Source organism: Xyrauchen texanus, chromosome 39, assembly GCF_025860055.1.
Source record: "Xyrauchen texanus isolate HMW12.3.18 chromosome 39, RBS_HiC_50CHRs, whole genome shotgun sequence".
Taxonomy (NCBI): domain Eukaryota; kingdom Metazoa; phylum Chordata; class Actinopteri; order Cypriniformes; family Catostomidae; genus Xyrauchen; species Xyrauchen texanus.
In genome coordinates, this window is record NC_068314.1 from 21,380,767 (window position 1) to 21,405,421 (window position 24,655).

General features: G+C 36.6%; 1 protein-coding gene across 1 annotated transcript in view; it reads right to left on the reverse strand.

Moving 5' to 3' along the window:
* LOC127632849 (ephrin-A2-like) overlaps positions 1 to 9,014 on the reverse strand; it is a 147,728-nt gene extending 138,714 nt beyond the window's left edge. The window contains exon 1 of the mRNA XM_052111655.1: positions 8,074 to 9,014. Coding sequence (XP_051967615.1) covers positions 8,074 to 8,213 — 140 coding nt within the window. The 5' untranslated portion in view covers positions 8,214 to 9,014. The remainder of the gene's footprint in view (positions 1 to 8,073) is intronic.
* Between the last annotated feature and the right edge of the window lie 15,641 nt (positions 9,015 to 24,655).

Sequence of the window (24,655 nt, forward strand, 5' to 3'; positions counted from 1 at the left end):
GCTTTTTTAGTGTCATTTTTGCTATTATTTGCTGCGGTAATATAACTTCCGAGTGAAAATTTAAAGCCAAATAATCGTACAGCTACAGTATTTGCCCTAAACAGTAATACTACAACAGGACTAAACATCTGAAAATTCTGCACCCAAAAATATATATTTTTAACTTCAAATAAGCACATCCTTCTTATAAGTGCAGTGATTAAGAAATATGATCTCAGAAGCATGTTGATTTAAGATCTATTTTGGACTCCTTTAGAAACTCAATATAAAACAGCAGCATTTTAAATCTATAGAGCTCTCATCATTTTAAGAGTGTGTATAGAGACACTACAAATTCTGAAAATAATTCTACTTTACAAATAATGTACTTGCTATAATTTGCTAGTTTTTCAGGGCCAATAAGCTGTAATAATTCAAATGTAAAATGAATTGTGTATAAAGTCAAATTCGGCACTGGCCATTTTTGAGAAAACGTACTGTACTGTTACTTATTTTCCAATAACTCCCTCTCTGCTAGCATATAGTGCTTAAAGCGCATGACTTGAATTGTCAGTGCTATAACTGCAAATTAAAGTCAGGTGCTTTAAGCATTATATAAACCCCCATGTACAAATGGGCTTCATACAAACTATTTCACAAATTAGGAACCAGACATAAAATGATACCCTCCGTATTTTATAGCAGGGAGCTGAGTGTATTTCTAAATAAAACTCAATTGAGGAGAGAAATGAGGAGTTTGTAGATGGACATAATGAGTCGAATGAATGTGGGTCAACAAAACGAAACTCTTTCAGTCTAATTAATGGAGCCCCTTTTGTTTAATGAGAAATGTAAACAATGCTTTCGACCTACTGCCTTTAAAATGTGACATCAAAAACAAATACAAAATAGAAAAAACATGACTGCAATTGATGTTGTTACTAGTACAGAAAAAAAGAAAAACTAATAAAAAATACATAAATATATATAATATATATATACAATATATATTAGGGCTGGGCGATATGGACCAAAAATCATATCGCCGTATTTTTGGCTGAATGGCGATACACAATATATAATGTATCTCTATATTTTTTACGAAGTCAGCTAAAAGTTCAGTCAAAGCCACATGTGAGGTTGTAAATGAAGCTTGCATCGAGCTTTGTTTCGGGACAGAAGACTTTTCGGTCTGTGAAGGCTTTGGGGCCGGGGATGCAGCAGCACGAAGTTTAATACATACTGCAGGGAGGTTATTTTATGCTACATGTTTGCACGGTAGTCAAATAAAGGAAAGCATCCATCACCATAATATATAGCAAGGGTGCTCACACTTCTATGAGATCTAAATTTCCATCATGTTATTGCAGCAATATGTACCATACACAAAATATACATTTATCACAATACCAAAATTTCAATAGTCTTTAGTGAAATGTGATGATTTTTGATACCAAAACAAATAATAGCCTAACACTAACTAATTTGTTCATTATAAAACAAATAAGTTCTCAACTTATTAATCAATAGTAGTAAACATTCAGTAATAAAATAACAAAATAAAAGCAAAGAATTAAAAATAAAATAATAATAATAAAAACACTATAGAACAAAAGTAAATTAAGAAAACAGTGCTTTTTAAAAAATTAACAGTATCAATAATTAAATTGAATATTCAGAATGAATTTGACATAAAACTACTACTGGTCGCCCCTGTATGAATAATACTTTTTACTTAATATTTTTATAATAGAGTTATACAAGTAAAGTTATCCAGCCAAGAACAGTGAGTGGTTTTGCCATTGTCTTGTTATTTTGCACGTGCCACACACACAAAAACAGCGTGCAGCTGTTTTGCTGCTCATCTGATCTTTTAAATCAAACCATCTCCAAATAATTGAACCATTGTTTTTCTTTTAACTAACCAGGTCTTCTTTTGCAAGAGAACTTGTGCAAGTGGGGGCGGGGTTGCGCGGAGAGTGTGAGAGAGACGTAAACACGCTGCAGCTTTACGGAAGAAATGGATTATGTAACGCAACATCAAACTATATCAATATAAATGGTATTGTCTCATCCTACATCTCATTAGAAAATATATCGATATACCTTAAAAAGTCAATATTATATATATATATATACTGTATGTATTAATACAATCAATTAAATAAACTGTACAAGGAAAAGAACATTTTTGTTACAAACAGCAGACCGCTTCTCGTAAAAATGCACATTCCCATCTGAGGAAGGGCTTTCTGGCAAATTGTGTCTCATAAATACTGTAGAATAAATGAGAGAGGCCTCAGCCCTGAGAGAGAGATAGTTGTGTCCCGAGCTAACTTGGCCAAGAACTCAATGGCACTGGATAAATGCAAAAAAATTAAAATAAAACAAGAGAAAGAAGATATTTGAACAAATATTTAGTCCTAAGACTTTATTTATATTGGATTTATATTTAAAGCAATGGAGCAGTCGGGCTGCTTTGAAATCCTTGTGTTTTCTTCCATTTGGGAAGGATCCATCCCTGAATGAGCACCTATACCTCCAACCAAGTTTTGAGCTCCCTGAATGCACGTGACTGCCAATGTGCTACATGAATGTGGGTCAGGCATTAAAATGTATGAGTAGTACAGAAGGCAGCATGACGTTGTGTTTGGGGCTGTTGCTGGGTACAAAAACAGACTAAAATAAACCACAGCACAAAGAGGTGAGAACGCAGGGGTGATAAGGTGCCCTGTAAGGTACTGGGAACTAATTCTGCTTTATGTCCGCTGCACAGAACAAGCGTGAAAAACGAACTGTCATGGCGCCATCATTGAAAGCGTTGGTGCTGGTTTCAATAAAAGAGAGTTTGAGTTATAACATTGACGGTGTGATGTTGTGCACTGAGAGATAGTCTAACTAAGATGTTTAAGCTATTTAAAACTTGAGTATAGAAGCGGACTATAAAATAAAAATGAAACAAATCATAGCAAAACAATTAATACATAAATAAATAAATACAAAAGACAAAAATCTGACACTTAACTACATAAATGTTATAGCGCATACTACACCAGCGGTTTTTGTATGATTTCACATAAACATCGTAAAAACAGGTAAACTAACACTTTCCCCACTCTAGGCAACTTAAAATATTGAACTATAGCTAAAACAAAAACAAATTCATGCATTTACCATCACCAACCTTGATTGTTGAATTCACTTTTTTTTTTTGTTTCTTTTGTACTTAAATGTTTTGAGTTGTTTGGATACCATATCACATCTGTGTAAATGTTCATGTATGAGCCGTCATTTTGTCGCAGGGTGGGGAGCTGGACAGTGCAGATAATGGCGGAGAGGTTATGTTACTCCAGCAATACACATTTAGAGAAGCACAATCGTTTCCCCACCATTCAGCCACTGCAAAGCTAAAAACACAGCGGGATATTTTGTTCCAACCATTTTATGAAACAGAATCTGCAATCAAGCCCATGGGTCATTTTATTTAATGAAGCTTGGAACCCAGATTACTGATTACAAAATGTTGGTTGCTTTTTCTTAAAATTATGCGGCAACCTTAATCTTTAATTATATGTTAGAGCCTTTTGATGCAATATAGTGTTATTCCATTTGCATTATTCACTGCTAGCGCAAGCTCTATTCCCTTTTGTGTCCACATATTTAAGGAAAAAATTTATAATCTTATGAAACATTCTGTCATTGTCACGTCATTGATAATCAGTAGCAGATGAATCCAAGTCCAGCTGTAAACAGCATTAAACATAATGGAGGCATTATGGCTACAACAACCGCTGACCTGTAGACCTCAGTAACTGAATTTTTTCTCTACAGTATGCCCACAGAAGTAGCCCCTAATCTCATAGAAATGAAGCACTAGCTAGGCTGCATGGAGTCTTAAAAGATGCACTGTTTTTTTAGCAAGTGGACACAGCCGACCACCATTCCCACTGTAATCTGATTTCCAAAGTAACGAATTTACTGTGCCCTGAACTCTGCCAGTTTAAGTGCTTTCCTTTTGCGGTCGTAACTGCGTATTAATGGACGAGAGTCATTAGGGAAAAAACAATGATTATATTTATACCACTTTAATGGATTAGTTCATTCGATTAAACCACTGCAAGAAACTGCAATCTCATGCTATAGTTGCAATAAGTCACGGGATGGACGATGAATGGGTGGTTGGAAAGGGTTTTAGAAGGGATATCTCACTGAGTGCTTCGTACAAACCCTCAGGACAGCAGGTCACAGTCCTAGCAGAAGAAACACTCATTCATGCATTGTGAATTTTACAGAGGTATTTTAAGACACTGTATGGATGAAAGTAGACTGTGAATTGCTACCCTCCAGTTGCCACAAATGAATTAGAAGCACGTATGGACTCAAATCCCTGAGAAAAGTGCTGCAATTGTTTTTTTTCAGGCACAACACACAGGGCACTTAGTACAATTTTTAAATTTTCCAAGCTATGATGACATATAAAGACAAAATAGTATAACAAGTTCAAATAAACAACTTGTGTATGTTTTTTTCTCTCTGAACAACACACTATGAAACATTTGATACATGATTTTGTGCATCATGACGAGGTTTCTAACGTATATCTGAAAAGCAGATGGTTTCCTTATCATGCGCTAACACAGTGGGGATAACGGCAGTGAACAATCAGTTTACGCTTTTTTTTTTTTTAAATAAAGTACAATTAAAATATTACGTTAAAAATTATATTTAGTCACATTGAATTTTGGGTTTTCTCAAACCAATATGAAGGAGGACACTAAATCGTTAACCACTTCAACAATTATTATAGCAAAGATTAAAAAAAATTTAACTGCCAATAATATATTTTGATCGATACAAAAATTATGCCCGGGGTGATAAACCTAAAAATTTAAGTTATGAATGAAGTGAAATAAAAATGGGGGAAAAATCCTGATTTGTTTCAATAGCATGACTAATTTTGCCCCATGCTCCATTTTTTGTTTTAAGCTTGCACCACATTCCAGAGGCAAGTGTGAGGGTTCACAAAATGGCGGACAAAACTGTATACTGGGGCATAACATGATGTGATGCCACCTACAGGAGCTAAAGTTTGATACGACCATGCCAGGTCAAGCATAAAGTTATTAATTTTCACTATTCCAATTACAATTGAGGTTAATGTTCCCAAGAGAAAAGAAAGCATGTGGATCCAGACAGTCATATCTATGTCGTGCCCTCATATTCCCTAAACCTTCTGACACAAGGCATGCTCCCTGGTAACCTTGACGAGCACACACACATAAAGTAAAAAACATTTGATAAGAATTATATTAAATATATATATATATATATATATATATATATATATATATATATATATATATATATTTATTAGTAAGCTCCAGTGATTTGTAACAATTTGCCAATGTGCCTTGAAATACTGAATCAAAATGAAACAACTGATTTAGAAGACATAAAATCAATCCACTGTATACTTTTACTGGCAGTGGGAAAACAACACATCCTGTCAATATATATATATATATATATATATATATATATATATATATATATATATATATATATATATACTTAATTTTTTACATTTAAAACAACCATGGAGAAAAATTTACATCGCAACCTTGAATTAAAATAAAACTATCCAGTGGAATAAATAATTTAACTAAAAGTTCCAAACTATAAAAAATAAAATGCTTGAAGTCTGGCAAAACATTCATAAGAGGACATGCCATGTGGTTCTCTTCTCTTTGCAAATGAAAATTAAAGCACTTTAAGTCACCATAAGAACCTCTTAAATAGAGGTGTAACTAACTATTAGCTGTTCACGGTCCACTCAAAAATGAAATCATTATCTACACTTTTTTTTCAGACCTGACCCGATCTGTTCTGAAATTAATCTGCCTGTTAAAACTGTCTGAAAGTGCTGCATGAGCATTCAGTCTGTGCAGCTGTAAGCGATGTACCCTATGTGAGGACACACTTTTCACTTTAAGTCACCAACCTCCTCGTACATCTACCCATAAATTCACAAGGGTTGACACCTAGGTTTAAACTCCAACAGACCAGAAATGAATTCACAAGTATTTATTTATACTCTGATTGGGATCATTTAACACAAGTCATTCCACCCTCATACTCCTAATTGAGCTGCATAACAAACTCAAAATGTCGAGACCTCATTCAAACCACAAAAACTGCACCACTTACTTTCATGGTGGAGTGCTGGAAAACCACAGATCACAATGAAGCCCGCAAACTTTCATTTTAGTTTTGCAGTGTTTTAAACTATTAACGACACAAAGAACTATAATGCACACATCTGTTCAGCCGTCTCTGAGACTCCAGCTCACCAAGCAAACCTGGAAGAGCTGATATCTCATAGATCTACAGGTTGACAGTAAAATCAATAGTATGGGTAAAGCACTATCTGCAGCCTAATAATAGAGATACCTTTTTCCCTGAGCTCTCTCACACACAGAGGAAAGTTTATCAGTTTAGCTAAACAAACATTACACTGCCCTCACATAATACAGCAGACATAAACACTGTAAATCTAAAAATATCAGGCTCTACATTATGTGTCCATACTGATACATGGAATAAGAAACAGAAAAGACTTTGTAGTTTATTTATATATTTATTGACTAGACGTCTAATTGAACACTAATCTATAGAATAAAACTAGTAAAAAGTCTCACACAGACAAGCAAATTGGTTATTGAATCTCAACCATTTTTCTGCATTGTGCTGTTCACATGTAATGCAAAAACATTTTAAAGAATGAACTCTTTGAAAGTATAGAGGTGGTGTACAAAAGCTCTGCAGTCGAGTCTCCTCTTTATGCAATTGAACTTTTTCCTTTAAGATTGATTAAAAACAAAAGCGAAGAAATTATATTCCCTGGTTCTTTTATTCTATTGTTTTTCAAAAATGCAATTTTATACAAATTTGCTGTCTGCAAAGTCAGCAATTAAGTGGGTCCTTACACAAGGCTGAAAACAACGAGCCCCAGCCGAAACTAAAACCTAAGGCTCAAAAAATACTTCTAAAGCCTTTAAAAATCTATTGATGTTAGTAAACACCTGTGGATTTCTTTGTTTTTATGACAATAAATCAAATTGGCTTAAACTGTGATTTATTAAATGCCAGTGTTCTGTAAAAAAATGAGCAGAATAAGTTTGAATGTTGGGTTAGACAAAGCTCCGTCTTCTGCCAGAAACTGTAGTAGGAACACTGCCGGAGCCTCCGAGAACCGCCTGGTGAAGGGGTGGTGGGGTATTGGGAGAGGGGGGTAGTTTGAGGGCTTCATCTTAGACTATTTAAACCATGTGGTGATATGAAATCAAAATTCTACAGAACTGAACCCACCTCAGGACCATCAGTGAAGAAAGAATGCAACAAAATAGCATTATCTTTAAAAGCTGGCAGGATATCAGATTGAGCATTTATTTGCATATTTTTCTGATTATCATCCCAGCAAATCAACGGCACACAATATAACACTCAGTATGGTCCTCAGTAACTCATAACAGACACCAAGCTACAGTGTCAAACCATAAGCATGCAATAAATAGGGCCATAAAGTTACAATGTGCTCATTGAGAGGGTAATTTTGTGAGAAGACCTAAAAGTACTTTCAAATGGAACACACAAGTCGTTACAGTTCCAACTGACAGACTGAGAGATGCCTTATACACAAAGGTTTTTGTGTTTCATAAAAAATAATAAAAGGCAAATCGCACATGAAGGTAGGCCTCACATAACTTTGTGTGCATTACAAAAGTGAAAATAGAAAATTACATTTTAAAGATATAATACATATATACATATTAAACGTATTTCATATATTTAAAAAATTAATAATATATATATATATATATATATATATATATATATATATATATATATATATATATATATATATATATATATATATATATATATAAAATAAATAAGTTATCAAAATTTATACAAAAAGGTGATTTTTTTGACGTGATTGTAGTTTGGCAAATCTAACTTGGGGAAAACCTGCCAGCCAGGAATTGGAAATTGCTATTAATAACACACTTATAACTGTAGTGAGGTGTTCCTTACCTGGAATTCGTGCTGTTCCAATATACAGCATACCGGTCTGAAATGATCTTACTGTCATCCGCACACACGGTGACACAAAAGAGGAGGACGACCATCAGCAGAGTCAACTCCATCTGATATGCAATACAGTTCTTGTCCATAATGTCAATGTAAACAATGAGAAAACAAGTTCAGTTAATATTCAGATTTGTTTGAGAGTAAGATATCTGTTCTTTAGCTATTTGATGATCTTGTGTGGTTGAATCGTATTCATTGTGCAAAGAGAATTAATCAAGTCAAGCTCATTCAATTAACTTTTCAGGTGCTGATCCGTCTAGCATCTCGACATCCATATCTTGAGAATGAAAGAAGATCATAGAAACTCAATGTTTCCATGTTGATCATTTAAACTGAAGGGTTTCCTTATATGCATTTAAAGTCACGCCGCATGTCACTTTTTGTGAGCCAAACGTAATGCCGCTTGTTTTTCAGATCCATTCTTCCTTCCAGTTGCTTTCAAAAACTTATCTCAGACTTAGAAAAAACAAATGGCCAAAAAGTTGTCATCCATTCAGCCATATGTCCATTCTCTAAAATCCTGTAGTTTGGTTTGGTACTCCACACATGTGCGGGATACTATGCGCGCGTGCCTCTCTGAAGCCACTTAAATACGTCTCGATCTTTCTTATCACCGGTCAATAAGACTAAAAATTGGCCCACATTTTGATCCGCGTCTAACTGCCGTGTGAAAGTTCCTGGTTGCGGGGTTGTGAAGCGCTCACAACAGATTCCGAGTCCCGAAGCGTCGCGAGCAGACGCAGCGCATAACACGCAAAGTTGATGCTGTGGTCCTTATCGCTTCAGTCAAAGAGACCCTGAACAACTTGCTTCTCCTCATAAACCGTCACTCACACAAGTGTGAAACGGCATTTTCCCCTTTCATATCCATACACGAGCGGTCCTTCCTCCAAAGCGCTCTCTCTCTGCTCTCTCTCTCTCTCTCTCTCTCTCTCTCTCTCTCTCTCTCTCTCTCTCTCTCTCTCTCTCTCTTTCTGTGTCTATTTCTTTCAGCACATGTCTCAGCCTCTACTCTCTGTCCGTTAACAGCGGGGCGGAGCTGCTTGGAAAGGGGGACCGCCTGGACCTACACATTAAAACTTTGGAGATATTGCCCATTATGGTCATTAAATGAAATTAAACTTAATTACAGCTCACATTAGATAAAGAATGATAATTGCGTCTTTTCTGTGGGTGTGTGTGTGTGTGTGTGTGTGTGTGTGTGTGTGTGTGTGTGTGACTCCTTTAAATATGTGTTATTGCTTCTAAGCTGAGCACTAATATCACATCAGTAAAATCAAATGACATAATTATTACCTAAATGATTTAATACCTCAGTTATTTGAGTATTTACCCATTTATTTATCTACATGATTTCTTAAAAAAATCGTGTGGCAACAATCAACCATTTCGTTCACCTTTGTTGTTGTCTTGTGGGTGTCCAGACATGTAACACTTCTGCTGTTTTCTTTGTTGTGACCATGATTTTGATAAGTACTGTGTGTTGGTCCTGGAACAACATTCCTGTCAAACAAACATGGTCACAACCCTTTCCCTAGCCATTATACCCCTAAAAGAGTGAAATCATGAAGTCAAAGCCCCAACCTATCTACCCTATCACTGAAACCCCTAATAAGTTGATTTTACTCAGTTGATTGAGTAAACTCGTTCCATCAATTGAATTGAGTAATGGCATCTCCAAAACGTATGTAATTAAGTTTACTTTACTTGGTGTTCATATAGAATAAATGTACCTATTTAAGTTAAGGTAACTAGATATAAAAAGTAGACTTGAATACGATGTTCTATTTAAATAGTGTTGTTTCTACTAGTGATGGATCATTCGAAAACGAGTCGGCTCTTCTGATATGCGAGCGGCTCCCAACTTTCACCTACAAGAGCCGGCTTGCATATCAGAAGAGCCGAATCTATTTATAAAAATATTTAAAAAAAATTAAGATATGAATGATAAAAATATTTATATGAATAGAATTAACTATATTCAAAGAACAAGAAAATAAATAAAACAATTTAGGCCTAAATGCTCAAGCACACACACACCAGCCTCACCAGATGTTCCTGTCAATCAGACACGCAGTGTCAACCAATGAACCAAAGATGTGTGAGGGAGGGCGGAGCCAACGTATTATGTTGTTCAGATTGTGTTCATTTTGAATTGTTACATTTATATGCACTTTGTTTATATAAAATAAAAAGTTATACTTTATATGCAAATGTTTAATAGCATTCTTTTTCATAACAAACCAATGCATTGTTAAATACATTGAGGTTAAGGTAGAGACAATTTCATTTAATAATTATAATCAAACTATGCAAACTCTTTGACTTGAATAATACAAAACATATTTTTTTAAAGAACCGTTTGGGAGCCAAAAGAGCTGGCTCTTTTTGGTGAGCTGAGCTGAGCTGAACCAGCCGGCTCACTGAAAAGAGCCAGAATGCACATCACTAGTTTCTACATGATAATCTTTGTTGAATAGACTTAAAGACAGATAATATAATAACATTGCTCAAATAAAAAAAAGATTAGAACCAAATGTAGGTCAATCATTAAATAAACTTAATTGTCCACTGAGAAGCACATATACCAGTACTTCAGTTGCACATGCAGGTGAACGGAAATAGGGTCAAACTTGATCAAAGGGGACACAGATCACCATAATGTAAATTATGGTGAAATATATCATAAATAATACTACAAAATAGATAAAACCTTCATAAACTCTTAATAACTATTTAAATGCCCCTTTCTATTCCTTTGACCAAGGAAACAAAATAATAATAATTAAATAATTCAAGCACATGGGTTTATGGGTATTCCACATAGCCACACTTTTGTACTCAATTGTTATCAACTCTTAAAATCTTAAGTCTACAGATTATAAGATAAATAAGTTCAAGGAATATAGATATTTGAGTTATGAACCCAAAGGATAACATTTAAAGTAATGTTTAATTAAAGCTGAAGTATGTAAACGTTTCTGTGTTGGTTCCGTTTGGTGCCGCTAGTGGAACAGAAATTACATACTTCAGCTTTAAGATAACTTGATTTTTCCAGTAATGAAATCATTAGGGTTTACAGAGTAATCTTTACCCTAACCCAAGAATGTAGCCATATATTTAGGATTGAGGGGGACTAAATGAATTTTAAATCATTTAAATTAAATAATTATATAATCTATTAAAAACTTATGTTGGTCCACCACTTATCAGAATATTGTGGGAATGTGTCCCCCTGAATGACTATAGTGATAATGGCCCTGCCTACATCAAACCCTAAAATCAGATCGTAGTATCAGTCCAGGACAAACAAGGACATCGATCCAGGATCATGCGTTACATGGCAAAATCTTGATAAGCATTCAGTGATTTGTAGGTTAAATCATCATATGAGAGAGGAGTGGAATGATGCTTGTTTCTGTATTTAGTGTAATTCTAGTGGTGGTGCATTTACAGAGAGAGAGGCAGATACTCCACAATGTGTGATTCAGCACTGATTAATTTTTTAGCAGTAGAGTAAGCTGGGGGCTCAACAGGCACGTAGGAAAGAAAAATGCAAATGAAAGTTGAATTCTGCTTTTAAATATGGTGCAAAGATTAATGGTGCTCATGTATTAAAGATTCATGAAGTTTTATGCATATACTGCATGTTTGGAGCATGGAGTGCTTAATAACTTGTAGAGGGGATTGTGAAATGATTATACCCCAAACAGGATAGAGATGCGTAGGACAAGACACAAGAGACAAGGCAGTTGCAGATTTAAGCATGGGCGACATAGGCAGCTGGGGTTGGAAGAGGGGGTTTGCCCAGGGCGCCATACAAGCTAGAACCGCTACTGAGAGAAGGTAAATCACACACATATGGACATCAAAACTGTTTAACCGCATCTATTCTCAGATATTGGTAGTGGCAATGTATGCTTGCTACAACACAACTTCCTTCACATGGATTTACATGTTGGTTGTGCTCTGATAGTAAAAACATAATATGCCCATGTCACTGATGTGTTACAGACTAATATATCAGCTACACCAATCAGCCGATAATTGTCCCGCCTTGGCAGATTACTGACTGCCATGTCATCAGTGGCGATAGTTCATTGATCAAGGTTTGGACCCGCAACCATTCAGTTACCAACCCAGATCTTTAATCACTGAACTACACCACACATCATGCCGTTGCATTTTATTTTATTGATGGGGAATAAATCATCTGGCCTAGTTTCACTGCTCAGCTGGAGGAACACCAGGGCCACCAGTTTATGGGGACATGGCCAGGGTTTTACTGGGGCACGAAACATGGTTTCTCTTAACAGTGACCAAAAAGTACTTCATTTACACAAACGTCTCAAAAAAGTAAAAGGGAATTTTTATATTTTAGGTGATGTAATTGGCCACCATTACTTTTAAAAGAGTAGTTTGCCAGAAAATGAATTATTTTCTAATAATTTATTCACTCTCATACCATCCCAGATGTTACGTTTCTGTAAAACGCTAATTAAGATTTTTAGAAGAATGTCAGATCTGTAGGTCCATACAATGCAAGTGAATGGTGACCAAAACTGTGAGTCTCCAAAAAGCACATAAAGGCAGTATAAAAGTAATCCATAAGACTTCAGTTGTTTAATCCATGTAATTTGGGTGGGAACAGACCAAAATATAACTAATTTATTACTATAAATCTTGACGATAATGATTTCAAGCTCGATTACAGTTTCTAGCGCCATCTAGCTCTCTGTGCAAGTGTCAAGCACTAGTAAGTGTAATCAAGCTTAAAATCATGATTCGTGTGCCTAAAGACTGCAGTGGCATGATGTAGAGTAAAAAAGGAGTTACATTATGATCTATTCTCACCCAAAATCGATTGGATCATTTCAGAAAATGTGGATTAAACCACAGCAGTCGTATGGATTACTTTTATGCTGCCTTTGTATGCTCTTTCAGAGATTCAAAGTTTTGGTCACCGTTCACTTGCATTGTATGGACCTTCAGATCTGACAAATTCTTCTAAAATCTTTGCACGGGTGAGGACGAGCAATTTTTCGTAAACTATCCCTTTAAAGGTGCACTCAGTATTTTATTATTATTAGCTTTTTTTATGCATGTCGTTTTGGACTTTAACACCTTGTGGTGTGGATGCAGCATCTTCATACACAAAGGTTTTCAGTCACAGATGCCATTCTCTGAAATTCACTGTTCACAGTCAGTCATGAAATCAAATTAATGAGTAAAAGTGACCACTAAAAGGGCAATGACTCAGAATACACGGGTAGTATTCGGCTGATCATGTGATTCTAACATGGCAGCCACCATTAAATAAATGTATACATATTTTTTCAAAATATTTATTTGTTTCTTCAGGTGTAAAACTTTTTTAAGAGGAAAAAAATGACCGCACCTTTAAGTTTTACACTGATTGCAATCAACCTTTTGCCCAGAAATGCATTTTTTGTATTTTGTATTGTAGTTTCTCAATGGAGTTTAGCATGTCAACAACCTATTTACACATATACAATAAAAGTGATTCACACTATTTTACATGTATTGAGTTATGGCTCATCTAATTTGACCAGACATTACTGTTTGCCAGCAGAGGGCAGTGTGACTGACTGACGTTGACCCGTGTGGCTTGATTTGCCCTTTGTTTGGTTTGATTTCGACATGCTTATCTGCGTCTGTCCGTCATAGCTGCATAAGACCCATCAGCGGTCATATTCATACACTGACAGCCACAATAGAAGCTCTGAGAGGACACGTTACCACTGTTGCTAATAATCTGTTCACAAACAAATGTCTCTCCCTCATGGAAATCAACTGACAAGTCCAGACAATGTATGAAAAATATATCTGTCAGCGTAACAGGTCACTCTCTTAAAAGCAGCCAGTTGGAAATGTATATTGGCCTGAAGAGAGATGTGGGTAAGAGAGACAGGAGGCCACATCTGTTTTTTCTTTCCTGAAAGATATGCAGCACACGCCAGCAACCACCATGTGTGTAAGAGTATACTTGAGGGAACAGGCATACCTCTCCAATAAAGCTACAGACGGAGCTGTACTCTTGCAGGACAGCAGCAGAGGCTTTCCTGGAGCCCATTGTCAGCTGAGAGAGGGAGTGCAGAAATAAACACACACACAATCACACACCACATGAGTTTTGACTTCAGGTATGGTGCTATTCTTAGCTAGGCTAGTCTTGATGCTGTTCTTATAAGGTGGCAATTATTCATACCTGAGTCATCCCTGTTATTCAGTGCCATTTGAGTTATTAAACTTTAAATAAATATGCTTGTTTGGTCATTTAAAGATTAAATATGTAATTTCTGCACCGCCCAAGCTGGGGGGGCCCCATGGACGGCAATAACAGTAGTTTACTGCAACGACACTTGAAACCAATGACTGGTAATGCTTAGAAGACTAACTAAGCATAAACTCACAGAGGGCCTCCCATCCATTTAGCTACAAATTCAAGTGAGAGCCGAATTTAAAATGTTGCGACAGTCACAACATTTTCATGAGATCAGGCTGCATGTTTTGAATGTTCAAAATTCTGTGACCCTGAGGCCCCCCTGGAAGTGTGCTGAGGCCCCCTAGTGGGTCCCGACCCCCTGGTTGAGAAGCACTTCTCTAAATGATGCGACTGTCATGGTGTGTTATATGTGTACAAAAAGAGAGATGCACATATAGAAGAGAGTTATTACATCACAGCAAGTTTATTTTTTCTGTCGAGTTTAGATAAGCAACTTCTCCTATGGATTAGATCATTTATTTTTTATGAAAAAGTGGTTGTGAGATGGCTTTGCCAGCTTTTGAACCTATACTGTATGTTAAAATTTTTTATATATTCTCTCTCTAGAGCATTACTGAAGTCTTTACAACACCCTAGTCATGCACATGTTGGATGTAAATTCAATGTATCACAATGTGGTATTATTGATATTGATATGGACTTCTCTCAAAAAAACATTTTACCTAATTCTGTATCAATGAGAATAGTCAAGATAAATTAATCTGATATCTGAATGTATATAATTATTATTTACTGATATCTGAATTTATATAAATATTTACTTTAATTATTTAGCAGTTCCATGGACTTCCAGTGCAGTCTCCTTCTCTGCTCATGTTGAAGAGGATCTTCACACATCCAGCAGTGCCATCAGCAGTACCACAACAGCAGGTACTTCCATCACATCAACACGTCATAAAGAGAAAGAGGCCACACCACTCCCTAGAGGCATCACCACAACAACAGAAGGCAGTCAGATCTCTTTAATAATATCAGATGACCCGTAGTATGGCTAAGTGTCAAGTGATGCTGTGTGCTGTGAAATAGTGAAAAAGGAGTCCTGAGTGCACTTTGAATGTTTTTTTTATTTGTATTACAACATGCACTTGAAACATTTTTCTGTTATTGCATGAATTTGATATGTGCATTTTAAATATAGCTTACTGCAAATATTCAGTTTGATATGTTCCTGTTAGGGCGGCACGGTGGTGCAGCGGTTAGCACTGTTGCCTCACAGCAAGAAGGTTGTGGGTTCAAACCCTGGTTGCCCCGGCCTTTCTGTGTGGAGTTTGCATATTCTCCCTGTGTCTGTGTGGGTTCTCTCTGGGTACTCTGGCTTCCTCCCACCATCCAAAAGACATGCAGGCTAGGTTAATTGGTGTCTCCAAAAAAATTGCCCTAGGTGTGGAGGTGAGTGTATGTGTGGCCCTGTGATGGACTGGTGACCTGTCCAGGGTGTCCCCCGCCTTTTGCCCAATGTTAGCTGGGATAGGCTCCAGCCCCCTGCGACCCTGTACACAGGATGGATGGATGTTCATGTTATTAAAAAAAAATTAAAATGATTAGTGTTAAAAAAGAGTGTTTGTGGGATGATGGGGGGTGCATTCAGAAAGGCCACTTTTTTATGAGTGATAAAATGTGCATTTCGGGGTCCTGGACACGAATTCATGAATTCGAATTCAGGGTGTGCTGAATGACTCCAGCCAGGTCTCCTAAGCAACCAAATTGGCCCGGTTGCTAGGGAGGGTAGAGTCACATGGGGTAACCTACTCGTGGTCTCTATAATGTGGTTCGCTACTACGCTATGTGGAGGCAACTGAGATTCGTCCTCCGCCACCTGGATTGAGGCGCGTCACTACGCCACCACAAGGACTTAGAGCAAATTGGGTATTGGGCATTCCAAATTGGGGAGAAAATGGGGTAGGAATAAAAATCAAAAGAAAAATAAATTGCATTTCGGACAAACATCAAGACTTCAGTTAGATAATAGTGTTTTCATACATTACGTTTACATTAAGTTTAGCATATGCATGCAGTTTTCTCAAATTATTATTTGAAAGTCATAATAGATAGGGTAAAGGAACACACTTTGAACTCTTATGATTTATTTTTATTATATATTTCCAAGCAACACATTGACAATAAAGCATTAGATATTTTCATCAAGAACCTCTGAAAAACAAAGTGCACATACTGTGTAACAACAACAAAACCCCATTGTTTAAAATATTTAGAGAACAAAATATCATTATTGGATGGTTATACAGGCAGGTGCTTAGAACACAGTCAAATGTACAGGTGAAACTCAAAAAATTAGAATATCGTGCAAAAGTTCATTAATTTCAGTAATTCAACTTAAAAGGTGAAACTAATATATTATATAGACTCATTACAAGCAAAGTAAGATATTTCAAGCCTTTATTTGATATAATTTTGATGATTATGGCTTACAGCTTATGAAAACCCCAAATACAGAATCTCAGAAAATTAGAATATTGTGAAAAGGTTCAGTATTGTAGGCTCAAAGTGTCACACTCTAATCAGCTAAACACCTGCAAAGGGTTCCTGAGCCTTTAAATGGTCTCTCAGTCTGGTTCAGTTGAATTCACAATCATGGGGAAGACTGCTGACCTGACAGTTGTGCAGAAAACCATCATTGACACCCTCCACAAGGAGGGAAAGCCTCAAAAGGTAATTGCAAAAGAAGTTGGATGTTCTCAAAGTGCTGTATCAAAGCACATTAATAGAAAGTTAAGTGGAAGGGAAAAGTGTGGAAGAAAAAGGTGCACAAGCAGCAGGGATGACCGTAGCCTGGAGAGGATTGTCAGGAAAAGGCCATTCAAATGTGTGGGGAGCTTCACAAGGAGTGGACTGAGGCTTCAAATGTCGTATTCCTCTTGTCAAGCCGCTCCTGAACAACAAACAACGTCAGAAGCGTCTTACCTGGGCTAAAGAAAAAAGAACTGGTCTGTTGCTCAGTGGTCCAAAGTCCTCTTTTCTGATGAGAGCAAATTTTGCATCTCATTTGGAAACCAAGGTCCCAGAGTCTGGAGGAAGAATGGAGAGGCACACAATCCAAGATGCTTGAAGTCCAGTGTGAAGTTTCCACAGTCTGTGTTGTTTGGGGAGCCATGTCATCGGCTGGTGTTGGTCCACTGTGCTTTATTAAGTCCAGAGTCAACGCAGCCGTCTACCGGGACATTTTAGAGCACTTCATGCTTCCTTCAGCAGACAAGCTTTATGGAGATGCTGACTTCATTTTCCAGCAGGACTTGGCACCTGCCCACACTGCCAAAAGTACCAAAACCTGGTTCAATGACCATGGTATTACTGTGCTTGATTGGCCAGCAAACTCGCCTGACCTGAACCCCATAGAGAATCTATGGGGCATTGCCAAGAGAAAGATGAGAGACATGAGACCAAACAATGCAGAAGAGCTGAAGGCAGCTATTGAAGCATCTTGGTCTTCCATAACACCTCAGCAGTGCCACAGGCTGATAGCATCCATGCCACGCGCATTGAGGCAGTAATTAATGCAAAAGGGCCCAAACCAAGTACTGAGTTCATATGCATGATTATACTTTTCAGAGGGCCGACATTTCTGTATTTAAAATCCTTTTTTTTATTGATTTCATGTAATATTCTAATTTTCTGAGATTCTGTATTTGGGGTTTTCATAAACTGTAAGCCATAATCATCAAAATTATATCAAATAAAGGCTTGAAATATCTTACTTTGCTTGTAATGAGTCTATATAATATATTAGTTTCACCTTTTAAGTTGAATTACTGAAATTAATGAACTTTTGCCCGATATTCTAATTTTTCGAGTTTCACCTGTATAGAAAGGATAAATTAAGTCTCACACACCTCCGTAGATCGCAAAAAAAAAAAAAACATTAAATGCACACAGCCACACGTCTTCAGGTATAAATATCACTGTTAGAACGAACGTAGCTATAAATAAATATAATGTATCGTACGAGCTACAGCTATGTGCAGGGAAGTTTTTTCTCTCCTGTCTTGATATTTTTGAGACCTTCAATATTTCTAAAATCCTCTTAAAACTGTCTTGAACCAGTTCTACAAATCAGACTAAAATATGACACTACACAAGTGATCTGTTGCCAACAATTGGTAAATAATAATTATTAAAATCAATATTTAATCCATGATTGGTAACGCATCATCTGCCATGTTTTTTTCTCCAACTTGGAAACTCCAGTCCGCTGTGGTTGAGCGGATCAGCAGGCGGAAATGGAACTGAGCGTAGTTCTAGCGGGAAGACCAGCAGGTGTACATCATCACATCATTAGCTAGGTAATTCCTACCCAATTGCACGTAAGTGCCAAATAAATGGCATCTCAAACTTCACTCAAGCCTGCGTGTCTTCCCGATAGAACTGTTGGGTATTAGTCCATTGTGGAGCCGGAGGATACATTGAGGTTGCAAAAGGCGTGCTCGCGTGTATCCTTCATAGTTCTGAAATGGGACACCCTAAGTTCTCGTGGACTTTGCGGGAACAAGCAAATGAAGGCCACGAGACCACAAGTTCACATGAAGTATGCCATTTGGGACAGAGCCTGAGTCAGAGGCTACGTTTACATGCACCCTCATAATGCGATTATAATCCGACTGGCAATATTATGATTAAACTGTAGTTCATGTAAACAGAATACTGGGATTATTTTATTGCAGTTCTGCTAAAAATCTGAGTAGTGATTGCTGTAGTGACTCGTATGAGCTGGTTTCTTTTAATCAATTGTGTAATTTTCCTTACGGCAACCTGTAATTAAAGATACGTATTTGCAACAAGTTTTTTGTTGTAAATAATATTAATTCATAAAACAAACATTGACACATCACTTTTCTCAGCGAATAATCAGAGTAATGGCAAGTAGCACGTAAACTGCATTGCAGGGGTTTGCCCAAATCATATAAACATCTTAATCTGATTATTCCTTATATCTTGTATTTGTGTACATGTAAATTTAGCCAATGATATTGGGTTGGGCTGATCGGGATGCTCAAACAATTATTTGATAGCGCCTTCATGTTTACAAATATCTTATCTCTGCATATTTAGCTGGAAAAATTTCAACATTGTGTTAGAGTGAGATAAAACTAAAACCACAAAACACCACAGAATTCATAAAACTGAAAACCTTTCCACTGAAAATGTTATGATTATGTCTTTTCTTATTTAAATGGATTAAAAAGCAGAATGGAAATAAATATTGAGGACATAGGAAAACCCCATAAATGTACTACCAACAATATTCCCATGAAAATATGTTTTGTTTGAAACATGATCTAATTGGAGATAGGATCATAATAAATTGCCAGCTTTTCATTTTAGAAGTCAATGCATACCTGTGGACGTGGAAAAAATGGCAGCATCTACTCAAACCAATAGTAAAATACTGTGATAAAAGATAACTAACCAATGATTTCCACCTTTAGCTAAATATTTAATATTGTTTAATATTTTATCCAACATAGCAAGATGTGAAAGTGTACTGGATAGTAGGAATGATCCACTTGGTTTTAAGAAACTTTAAAATAATGGTAGGCTATTTTTAACTACAGGCACTACATTTGATTAACTGGAAACCCCATGAAACACTCTTAACATAAAAATCACCATTTTGCACCAGTTGTTCAGACAATTTTGGTGTGTCCTTAACATTTAATAGGCCTGTGTAACCACAGAAATGGCCAGACCCTTACTCCTTGTAAGAATAAATGTCTGAGACATAGAACATGGCTGAATTTGAAATGTCTCTGCAGCTGGAGTCAGGTCTCCTTTGATGTAGTTTGTGAAGGTCATCAAGTCCCTTATGAAGCCCTGCTGTAAACTTTAAATGCCTGCTGGCACTGAAGTTCTTGACAGCCTGCAGACACACATTTCATGACCAACCAGATCTGAAATCAAAATCCTAAGGTTTATCTCACTGTAGTCCTTTAAAAGCTGAGAACTCGAAATAGAGCCTTTTAAAAACATGTGAAGTCATTGAGACTGATGGGGGAATTAAACACATGAAAGTGTGCTGCAGTTAAAGGCAGTGAGTTAAAAAGATTGCACATCGGCAGATGTACTATCAAATTACTGATTTATACACCCCAAACCCAGACCCCCTTACACACACATAAATATCATAATATTTGGAACCTCTCCAGTGGATTAGTAGCAATTCACAACAGAGGAAGTAATTTTAGTTATTTATTGAAACACTTTGTTCAGTGGGGCAAATATGCAGTGCACCCTGTGACTTCTTCACCACCAAGAAACTTTAGAAATCAATCCCATCTGTTCGACTTCTATTTAGCATAATAAAAGCATTCACAGCATCTTATTAGGCTGTAATTATTTGATGCGTGGCTAAAATGTCCCCAGTTCTGATGACTCTCACTGTCAAGTCTACAGCTTACAGATGTGACAGATTGCTATGTGAACAGAGGAATCTAGGTACCTGCTCCCTCTAATGGGCATCTTAATGATGTTGTGCGCCCCCGTTTGAGCTCTTGGGGTACTGCATCTCAGGCCAAGTAAGTAATGTTTATTTAAAAGGCAGCAATGCATTCAGCTATTCATTTTTACTTATGCATATTGATACTGAAATGAGATGAGAAATATGTGATACATAACAGTAATGATATATTTTCTTTTTGTGTCTCTGTAATTTTTTGTTATCCAACTCTACACTTGTCGCAGGTGCCAATAAAAGAACATATAAGGATGTGTTGGTTTGGCAGTTGTTTGAAAGAGATAAAATGTTTCTAAAGCAGCAGTATATTAATATAAAAATGTATTTATTTATTTTTTCAACTTAATGCATGGTTACAATTACTGAGAGTATAAATTGAATTAAAAAAAGCTGTAAATGCCATGCAACTGATCATTCTATATTAGAACTCCTTGCAGCAGACTAGGAAAAACACAAGATATTTTTTATGCTGTTAAGAACCATCCAAAAATTGGTCACTGTAAAAATATCTATTATAAACCATTTAAAGGACTATTCATTGGTTTAAGGAAGTGACATCTTTGTTCCTTGAACATTTCCTACTAGTTGTCGAACCCTCATTCAAAACAACAGTGGTAGGCGCTTCATTTTTAGAGACATTAACACAATTAACGTTACTAACGTTAACACGATTGTCATAAAATATGATTATTAAAATGAAAACCTTACTGTTCGGTGGCTGGATGCTCCCTGGATGCCTGGAATCAGTGGAAAATACAGTGCCAAAAGAGCAACCATGAGTGGACGCATGAACCACTGCACTGAAGCAAGACAGCTGGATATGTGCAGTACTAACAGCCAAAGCACACATCTCATCTCTGGTAGGTGAACTATGCCAACTAATTGTAAGTTTGAGATATAGAGCTCGAAAAGTGACATTCCCATTATAATTGTTGGTTGTAAAGAAACAACACAGGATGAAAAAATATATTTTGGGGGTTTTATTCTGATGGCTGCCATAAAAAAACAAAAACAAAACAAAAAACAGTGGTTGATGGGGCTGTATAAAATTATGATAAAAGATACAAAAATTAAATATGGTAATGAAGTACAAAAAAATGAAATACAAAAATGAAATGTGAAAATGAAATACAAAAAGGAAATATGGTTCAACTAAATAATGATAAAGGCTATATGATAAACTATACATTTAATACATGCTCATATAATTCACAGCATTATATGCATTGAAGAACTTGCTTACATCATTGTGGCAGGGCGGAGGGCGGGGCCGGGTCATGATCCTACACACCCGGTCCGTATTAGGCTAATTATGCCTCAGTGAGGGATAAAGGCTGACTACAGAGGGCCGTGCGGGAGAGAGAGATCGTTAGCGGACATGTCCGTTGTGTGTGTTTGTGTCTTCTTTTAAGTTTATCATTAAAACTATTATTTATATTGAAAAGCTGGTTCTCGCCTCCTCCTTTCCATTGAATGACCTTTACAATCACTCAGAGCATCTTGTGCATTTAACACATGCTTAAACTCTCACAGTATTTTATGTAGTGTTGGGTTCAAGTCCACCTTAGTTGAGTCTGAGTCAAGTCCGAGTCTTTAAAGGTGCAACATGTAAAAATTGTCATGTTTTTTTTTTTTTTTGCCAATGTGTGAACGGCTTGGAATGCAACTTAAAAAGTGAGCCCTTCCCAGACTTCCTAGGTTGCCTATTAAGGCCTGTAGACTGATTTACATGCGAAGGGAGCAGGTTGGATTTGCCTGAAAAATCCAAAGGATGTGACTTTTATATGCGCTCCCGAGAGCCTTGCCTCTGACAGTAATAGCTTCTCTTCCGCTATTCAACAGCGACAACAAACTTCAACACTAGGTAACGTTCGGTTCGGTTTTGGGGATCAAAACAGACCCTGAATTGGTGTTCTCCTTATTGGACAGGTAAGCTTCCATAACTGCAAAGCATGTGCAATATAGTGCCATAAGGATTGATCTGTGTAATTTTAGCTAACTTGATCTTGCCTGCACAGTAACTGTCATAATCAATGTTAATCTGTAACTATTCAGCAATGTAAACTACAATAACGTATTACATGAATGATAGACAATGTTCAAGATGATGCAAATAGACCCATTCATTAGTGTAACATAACTTGGTTATACAGAAAATATATACATTCTATTATTATGAAACAATAGTGCATCAATATATCAGAATGACAGTTGTGATGGAATCACATCAATACTGAATTGTGTCAACATATTTATAATGTACAGTCTATTTTATAAACAGCTACTGTCATCAACCACCAAATTTAGCTAACAGCTATTGATGAAGCTGGCAAGCTAGCTAACGCTGACAAAGGCTATTCTATAAATGCAGTCAATGTATCATGCAATGAAAATTGATACTTCAAAAAGAGTACTTCAAACTACTGTCGCATAGTCAGACCTATATCCACACATTTGTTTATGCCCTGTTCCAGCACCGGAGAGTCAAATATAGTACAGTATTAAAGTTTGTAGTAAAACAATTATAACTGTAATTTTAATTATGCTACCTCATCTTTCAGCATGATGCCGGTGAATCACGTTGTCTCTTTGTACCTTACATCATTGTTTTGGATGATGCTCACGTCTGAGTGTGTTCATGAGCGTGAGGTTAACCTTTAAACAATCGAGTCCGAGTTCAAATGGGGCAGTGTCGGTCTCAAGGCCGAGCCCATAAAAGTCTGAGTCAAATCAGAATGAGTCACGACTAAGAAAACACAACTGTCAAAATAAATGTAACAAAAACCCCTCTATATTTTATAATTAGTTTTCTGCTGAACAAATGTCAAAGTGGTTTCTGGATGAAAGGAAGAAAAAACTGTCCTTCAACACACTTCTTACTGTGTTCTGTTGATATTTTCAATTATTTGTTGCTTTTTCCCTCCACTCAAACATAGACTAAACAAAGTGAAAGCTGCGTTAGTCATTACAACCAGAGTTATTGTTTTGAATTTGAATTTTGTTTTTTATTTCTACTTCATTTTCAAATTGTCCTTTCAATTTAGTTTACTTTTATCTAAAATGATCCCTATCTAAAGAAATAATAAATACTGAGATTTCTTTTTTGTCTTTGTCAGCCGACTGGTTTGGAAAAATAATGAGTCGACAGTAGTAATTAGCACTTGCTGAGAAGTTACATCTCACAGCTTGACTGCAAATGCTACATCCGAAAACACTAGTAACTCTGCTAATATTAGGCCCATTAAACATGGACATGATTGTTAATTTCAGGAAAACGTGGGGTAGGTCTACTGCTTGTGCACCTAAACCCTTATGCATCTGTGTGTTATCGTTTAAATACGGTTTGGTGAGAAATAAACCGAAATCTGATGTATTATTAAATGAAACTCTTCACCAACAGTTGATCTCTTGTGCACGTTCATGAGACAGACTGCATGCGAGCTTTAGAGCTACTGACATGAGAGCAAACCCTCTAATATGGTGTGTTGCTTTCTCTATGATTAATGACTGTTTGTGTATTGTTTATGAGTCCCTGCTTGGTCCTGAGCTGTGAAGCTGCCTTCATTTATTAGGAAAATTACTGTACAGTCTTTGGTTTTCCAGTATCTTCTGCACATTTGAGTTCTTCCCAACAGTGGCTAAATTATATAGACATCCAGCATTTGACACTATAGGACAATTGATGGACAAATACACAACAATTACAAAAGGTGCAAACATTCACTGATGGTCAAGAAGGCAACACAAGAACC